A 7,179-nucleotide genomic window follows, 5' to 3' on the forward strand; every position below is an offset into this window, starting at 1 on the left:
GCCTGCCAAGTAGCGATATATCAACATTTCTCTCTCTCTCTCTCTCTCTATATATATATACATATACAAATATATATATATTCTCTTTTGCTTGAGTACACACAGGTAAGACGAAGGCGTGCCTGCCAAGTAAACGACCGAGAGCGATATATCAACATTTCTCTCTCTCTCTCTCTATACATATACAAATATATATATATTCTCTTTTGCTTGAATACACACAGGTAAGACGAAGGCGTGCCTGCCAAGTAAACGACCGAGAGCGATATATATATTACTCATTCGCTACCGCGCATAGTAATCATTTCGTGGGTTCTGATTGATTCCTTGCATAGTAATCATTTCATGGGTTCTGATGAACACGGACCCCCTCTCTCTCTCTGTGAAGAAGCTGCAAGCCATCTCTCTCTCTCTCTCTCTCCCCCTCTCTCTCTGTTGTCTCCCCCCAATGGCACCCGCTTTCTCTGCGGACTCAACAAACCAGACGAAAACCCACTCTAAGACGTCTCCAAGTGGTGTAACCCTGCATCCACATGCATTGCTTCTGCCTTACCCAGCTCAAGGGCACATCAACCCTTTCATGCAGTTTGGCAAGAGGCTAGCCGTCCTCGGCGTGCGCGTGACCGTCCTCAACATCGACCATATTCACTCGCGGATGCTGAGAGCCCAGCAGGGTCGCTTTCCAAGCGACGTCAACCTGCGCCTGGTGGACATCCCAGACGGCTTGCCACCGGACTTCAACCGGCAGGGCTGGACCAAGGAGTTCTCGCATGCTATTGACAACAACCTAGTAGAACCCGCGTTAAAACTCCTTCGCACGCTGGCTCTAGAAGGGCACCCGGTGACCTGCATAGTCGGCGATTTCTTCCTGCGCTGGCCGCGCAACCTGTCGCTCAAAGCCCATCTCCCGGAGTTTGTCTTTTTTCCGCAGTGCGCTTCCGTCTTCTCCATATACTCCCATATAGACGCCATCATTTCATCTGGCTACAACCCTTTCGAGGCCAACGGTATGTATTTTGGTTATGGTACGCTTGCTTTAATACCGCTCTGTACTCATACTGTTACCACGAAGCTCTTGGATCAATGTGTGCTAGATAGTCTATAAGAGTACAACTACAGTACATATATATATATATATAGGAACTATAGTACATATATATATATAGGCAGAGCAGTGTGTAAATAATTCTTACGTAGTAGTGTTTCATGTGGCTGTACCGTAGTAACTTGTAAGTAGCTAAGCTTCTCTTGCGTGTGTGTGTGTGTGCACTGTGCAGTAAAAGCATCGGGGCCAAGGCCTTCCATGGACTTTGTGACAGGTATACCAGGTTTGTCCCACATACACCTCCACCCTGCAGACTTGCCTTTCGAGTGTCCGTTTGGCAAACCAGCCCTCGACTGGATCAGAGAAGTGATGAACTACCGCTTCAGCCACATTCGAGAGGCTGCTGGTGTGATCGGCAACTCCTTCGAAGACTTGGAGCCAGAGGTTTGCAAGGCCTTGGCTCACCAGCTAAGAATGGTCGGCCCTCTCTTACCCCTAGATTTTCTTGGAGATAAATCGGCTGAATCAACTCAAGGCAACAAGAGCTTAATTGCATCCGGAGGAGCAAGCTTATGGGAAGAAGAAGAAGAGGAGAGCATGCAATGGCTAGACATGCAGCCACCAACATCTGTTATCTACGTTGCATTTGGTAGCGTGACCGAATCCTCTCTTGAGCAAGTGCATGAGCTTGCATTGGGCCTCGCTGCAAGCCATCAACGCTTTCTCTGGGCTATCCGAAAAGATGCAGTTGCAGACCAAGTTAAAAACGCAGAGCTGGAGGCAATATTGCCACAAGGGTTCTTAGAGGAAACCAAAGAGAGAGGCAAAGTCATCCGTTGGGCACCGCAAGCGCTCGTATTATCGCATGGTGCTGTTGGTGGTTTCTTTTCGCACTGTGGATGGAACTCCACGCTCGAAAGCATTTGCGCTGGGGTGCCCATTTTGGGGTGGCCATGGCTGATGGACCAAGTCACCAACTGCTGGCTGGTGTGTAACGAATGGAAGGTGGGGCTTCAACTTCAACGGGATGAAGATAACAAAGCGAAGCGAGGAGATATTGAGAGTGCCGTGAGGGAGCTGATGGAAGGACCCAACGCCAAAGAGATGAGAGGACGGGCAATCAAGCTCAGAGATTCAGCCAGAAATGCTGTGATCAAGAGTGCCAGTTGGAACCTGCAGTCTTTTGTGGATGACATTTGCACGGCTTCAAAGCATATCCACTTCTCTCAACATCCTAATATTTTGTAGCTCATAGCCTTCAGCCTTTGAGAATATCATAGCGTCTTTGGTTTAATGCAACCTTTCTAGTTTGAATGCTTTGAAAGTCTCACGAGATCAATACTCGGTGCCTAAAAATAAGATCTTAATGCTAGAATACCGAACTAGAGCTCCCAATTATCAATGCACTGGGATGTGATTAGGGAGTAAGATGGTTGTGGCAGGTGCTAAAAGAGATCCTTTGTAAATGGTGGCTTTTATCTTATAAATATAAATATCTTTTATTCCAAAAAAATATCAAACTAGGGCTTCTCAAAAAGAACACAGCTTAATGTGCACAATATAACATGTGTCCTAGGTGTTATTGCGTGTTTTTAAGTTACTCCGCATTGGCTTGTAAATGTCTAGTACTTATACCAAAGTCTAGGCCTTTGAATTTAGTTGGGTGTCACTATAACAATTAGGCCCATTTGCATCACTTTTTTTGGCATAACTAGGATTCCTTTTTCTGGAACATAAGATAATCATATTTACAGCATAAAAGCAGCCATTTACAAAAAACCTCCTTTTACATCTGTCACACCCAACCTATTTTCAATCACTAGTTAGCAAGTTATAGATTTGGTCCCATCTCTCCTCCTCCCAAACAAAAGAAGAATGTTCCCAAGGTTATAAAGAAGGGGCAGATTGTTAGCATAGCTACGATTCTATAAGCATGGATTCAAAAGAAAATCTAGTAAACAATAAAGTTATTCAAGCCAATTTCACTCTAAGGTAAGCTTGGGCCTTTAAATGCTCATGAGTACTTTTCTCATCTCAATTAGATCTACCTACACCCCATGATACCCTAAAGAAGCTATTTCCTAGCCCACAATGCCTCTTTGACTCACTTTGAGCAAGGATTGGTGCATCTAAGTTTTGTTCTTACTCAAAGGTCCACCTAAGTTTTATTAATGCAAAATGATTATGAATACTTTTCTAACCTCAAGGACTATCTAGATCCCAAAATAGTTTTGAACTTATCTTACACTGTTGAGGTACACATTTGACAATCTATGAGTGCACACAAGTCTACCTAAGACACATATTGGTCACGTAGTGGTGGGTAGACACATTCTCCACCCCAACCTACACCTCAAGACATCTTCAAGAAGCTTTTTCCCATGTCCCAATACTAAGGTGACTAGTTCCTTTAATTGAGGAATTAGAACAAGTCAGTCCAAACATTCATGAGTACCATTCCCACCCAGATATCCATACCATTCCCACCCAGATATCCTTAAGAAGCTATTTCTAGAGCTTTTATACTAATTTTACTTAGTTAGTCCATTTAAGGCCCTTCAAGCATTCTTGAGTACTATTATCCATTTGATCCATAATTGTGTTAAGTATAGAGCCTCGTTGTTTGGAAAGTTTGACTTGGTAACCTGTGTAATAACCCATAGGACTCGAAACTATGTACTTTTCCTTGAGTGTAGAGCCTTGTTATTTAGAATGTTTAACTTGTTAACCTGTGTAGTAACCCATAGGACTGGAAACTATGTACTTTTTCTTAAGTGTATATCCTTGTTATATAGAATGTTTAACTTGGTAAACCTGGTGTAATAGCCCATAGGACTGGAAACTATGTACTTTTTCTTAAGTGTAGAGTCTTGATATTTGGAATATTTGACTTGGTAAACCTATGTAAAGCCCATAGGACTAGAAACTATGTACTTTTTCCATGTGTGTATGTGTGCACGTGCACACGCACATGCACATAGGACTAGAAGCTATATACTTTTTCTCTATGTGTGTACATGCACACGTACATAGGACTAGAAGCTATCGACTTTCTCTATGTGTGTGTATGTATGCGCGTGCACGTGCACATGTACATAGGACTAGAAGATATGTACTTTTTTTATGTGGGTATGTGTGCGCATGCACTTGCACGCATACATAGGACTAGAAGCTATGTACTTTTTCTATTGTATATGTGTGTACGCATGCACGTGTGTTTGAATGTAGATGTAGTTTTGCTTGTATTTATGTACATATGTATGTATGTATACACACAAATAGCACACACATGCATATGCATGCATGCACTTGGGGAGTCACAACATCAAAACCATGTATATTATTTGCTACCAATAGTTACAAAAGGGTGGTGAACAATTGTGTAAAAAATCTAAAATTTTAGAAATAGGGGTATTTTAAATACATTTCTACACATGTGCTATATGGGTTTTCTAGATCGAGCTCCTCAAGAGTATTATGGAATAGTACAAGATATCAATGAGCTAATTTTCATGGAATTTATGGTATTTTTATTTGATGCACTCAAGTGGTGCAAGCTTCAGGGGTGTACTTTTAGGAAGACATACATACAACGCGTGTTCAAAGGGTATTAAAAAATACCCTTTTCTCTAAATTTTGACTTAGTAAGATTTTAACTTATTTTTTTCAAATTGTCATTAAAAATCCTTTATGTAAGTAGATTTTTGTAAATTTTTCTGAAAGTCTTGGTTTAAAAAACCCCTCCTAACGATCGCATGTAATAGACTTACCTATTTTTAAGTGAACCCCCCAAGGGTTCAAGATACAATGCAAAGGAAATACAGTGTTAAGTGGTGGTTCTTGAGATACAATGTAAAGGACACATGGTGTGAAGTGTTTCAAGATAGAGTTATGATGCAAATGACCACTATTAAAAAGGATGTAAGTAGTTTCTTTGTAACCGACCACTATTAAAAAGGATGCAAGTAGTTTCTTTGCAAATTGACTCCATAAGGATATGAATAAACCAAAGTGATACGTATGCTCTCCCTAAAAAAGGTGGAGTTCTTATACTACACTACTACATGATAGCCTAATACCGGCGCTTATACTACCGACGTCATTAAACGGGGTCTAAAAAAACCCCGTCATCGGTATAATCACCGGTATCTGTGTCGGAACGATGACGTCGGTATAAGCATCGGGGGAAAATACCGGTGTCTATACCGACGTTACACCGGCGCCTATACCGACGAGCATACCGGCATCTATACCAGCACCTGTACCGGCATGTATACCGGGGCCTATACCAGTGTCTATACCGACGCTACACCGGCGCCTATACCAACGAGTGTACCGGCGTCTATACCGGCACATATACTGGCAACTATACCGGCGCTTGTACCGATACCTATACCGGGGAATATACCGACACTATAGCAGAATTTTTTTTAAGACAGAATAGTGTTGCCTGGCTTCCTACAATGAACAGGACTCAACAGTAGTAAACAGACAGCACCATTCTGTCTAAAATAGAGCACAAAAGACAACCGTGCTCGTTTTTGTATTTTTCAGATAAACAAGAAATTAAATTAAACATTAATAGTCAAGACTCTTTTGATCAGATACCAATAGTTTGAAGGTCATCTTACATTATGGTAATGCCTCCCAATTGACAGTCTCTCCTTCTTCTTCAAGCATCTCAAATAAGGCCACAAGGCCATGTTTGTGAGCGATACTTCTCTTTTCGCCTACTTGGTGGGCGATTCATGGCCAACTCCTACACAAATGATTAATAATTACAACTTTTAGAAATCAACATTTAGCCCACATACATACATTTAGATAAATAAAATTGCTACAAATACTTACGAATTCATGGCGCATGGTTTCGTAACCACCACTCCCAAGATGAGAAGCCCCTACTCTTTGGAGTCTTTCCCTTGCCGCCTCTCTTTGTTGTTGAAACCTCTCTAGTGTCTCTGTGAGCTCCTGAGCAATGGCTTCCCACTCCCTGTCATCTAGCCAAACAGGTTTCTCTTTCCCCTCTCTAAATGCATCCCTCGCTTCTGACCTACGATGCTCCATCAAAATGCGAGCTGTATACTGTATCCACTCATTAGAGACGACATTCATAGGGTCAGATGGCTGAAAATCTTGCTTTATCTTTGTATTTATGTAATTTTTCTTCTCCTTATCTTGCTGATCCCATTTAGTCACTCATGACAGAGTTGTGAAACTGTATAGTGCACAATTGTCGAATGTGTGTCTTCATTGCCTTCCCTGCACTATTCATTATTGGTGCCCCATCCCTAATCGTGTATATCTTGCTGTTGTCATGGTCATGTGCACTCCAGGGAGTGGAAGGTGAACCTATGGGTGTGCTATCAACAGATGAGAGTGAAGGATGACGCTCACGTGGTGGTGGTGTCACAGCATCTATGGCACTACCACCACAACAACCTCCCCTTGAAGACCTACTACGTGAGCGACGTCTATGTGAAGAGGTGGTAGATCGAGCTGTAAGAGGAGTGGAAGGTTGTGTGGTATGAGGTGTTGGAGCTGCTGTCGTACCTACGGGTGTGGGAACTGGCGTCGGGAAGCCAGATGGTCTTCATTTGCTTGCTCCTCTTCATTGTTGATATCGGCTATCAATAAGTGGTGCCAAATATACATCCATGTTCTTCACCTTGTACTTTCCTGGAACTATTAATGAGAGCAACAAATGACCTTTCTTTATTGCTAACCATGGCGGAAGATTATAATTCACAAGGCAAACAGGCCATGTGCTCCATAAAGAGCTCCTTAAACCAAAAGGGTTTACACCATCCATTGCTAGGCCAAGACGGAGGTTACAAGGATCTTCCCTAAAAGTCGGCCATTTCTCTTCAATGTGTCTCCATGCGGGTGAATCAGCAGCAGCAGCAGGCACACACATCACTTCATCTGTGGATCGAGTTGTGGCATGCCATGTCATCAAGCTTGCTATAGATTTGCACTTGAACATGCTTTTTATTCTTGGGATGATTGGAAAGTGCCTAAGAACCTTTACCGGGACAGATTCCCCTTGAACATCTTCTCTGTATCTGTTAGAGAGCCACAATGGGGACATTCTTGCAAATGCTCATATTCATGGCGGAAGAGGCAATCATTGC

At 42.5% G+C, this 7,179-nt stretch overlaps 1 protein-coding gene across 1 annotated transcript; it reads left to right on the forward strand.

The window, feature by feature from the left end:
* The first annotated feature begins 292 nt into the window (after positions 1 to 292).
* Positions 293 to 2,362, forward strand: LOC147641095 (7-deoxyloganetin glucosyltransferase-like). Its single transcript, XM_086809835.1, has 2 exons — positions 293 to 1,007; positions 1,278 to 2,362. The coding sequence occupies exons 1-2, from the start codon at positions 356 to 358 to the stop codon at positions 2,291 to 2,293; spliced, it is 1,668 nt and encodes a 555-aa protein (XP_086665961.1). The 5' UTR covers positions 293 to 355; the 3' UTR covers positions 2,294 to 2,362.
* The last annotated feature ends 4,817 nt before the right edge of the window (positions 2,363 to 7,179 follow it).

The sequence above is a fragment of the Cibotium barometz genome, chromosome 2 (genome assembly GCF_041138505.1).
Source record: "Cibotium barometz isolate CiBa-2024 chromosome 2, ASM4113850v1, whole genome shotgun sequence".
NCBI lineage: Eukaryota > Viridiplantae > Streptophyta > Polypodiopsida > Cyatheales > Cibotiaceae > Cibotium > Cibotium barometz.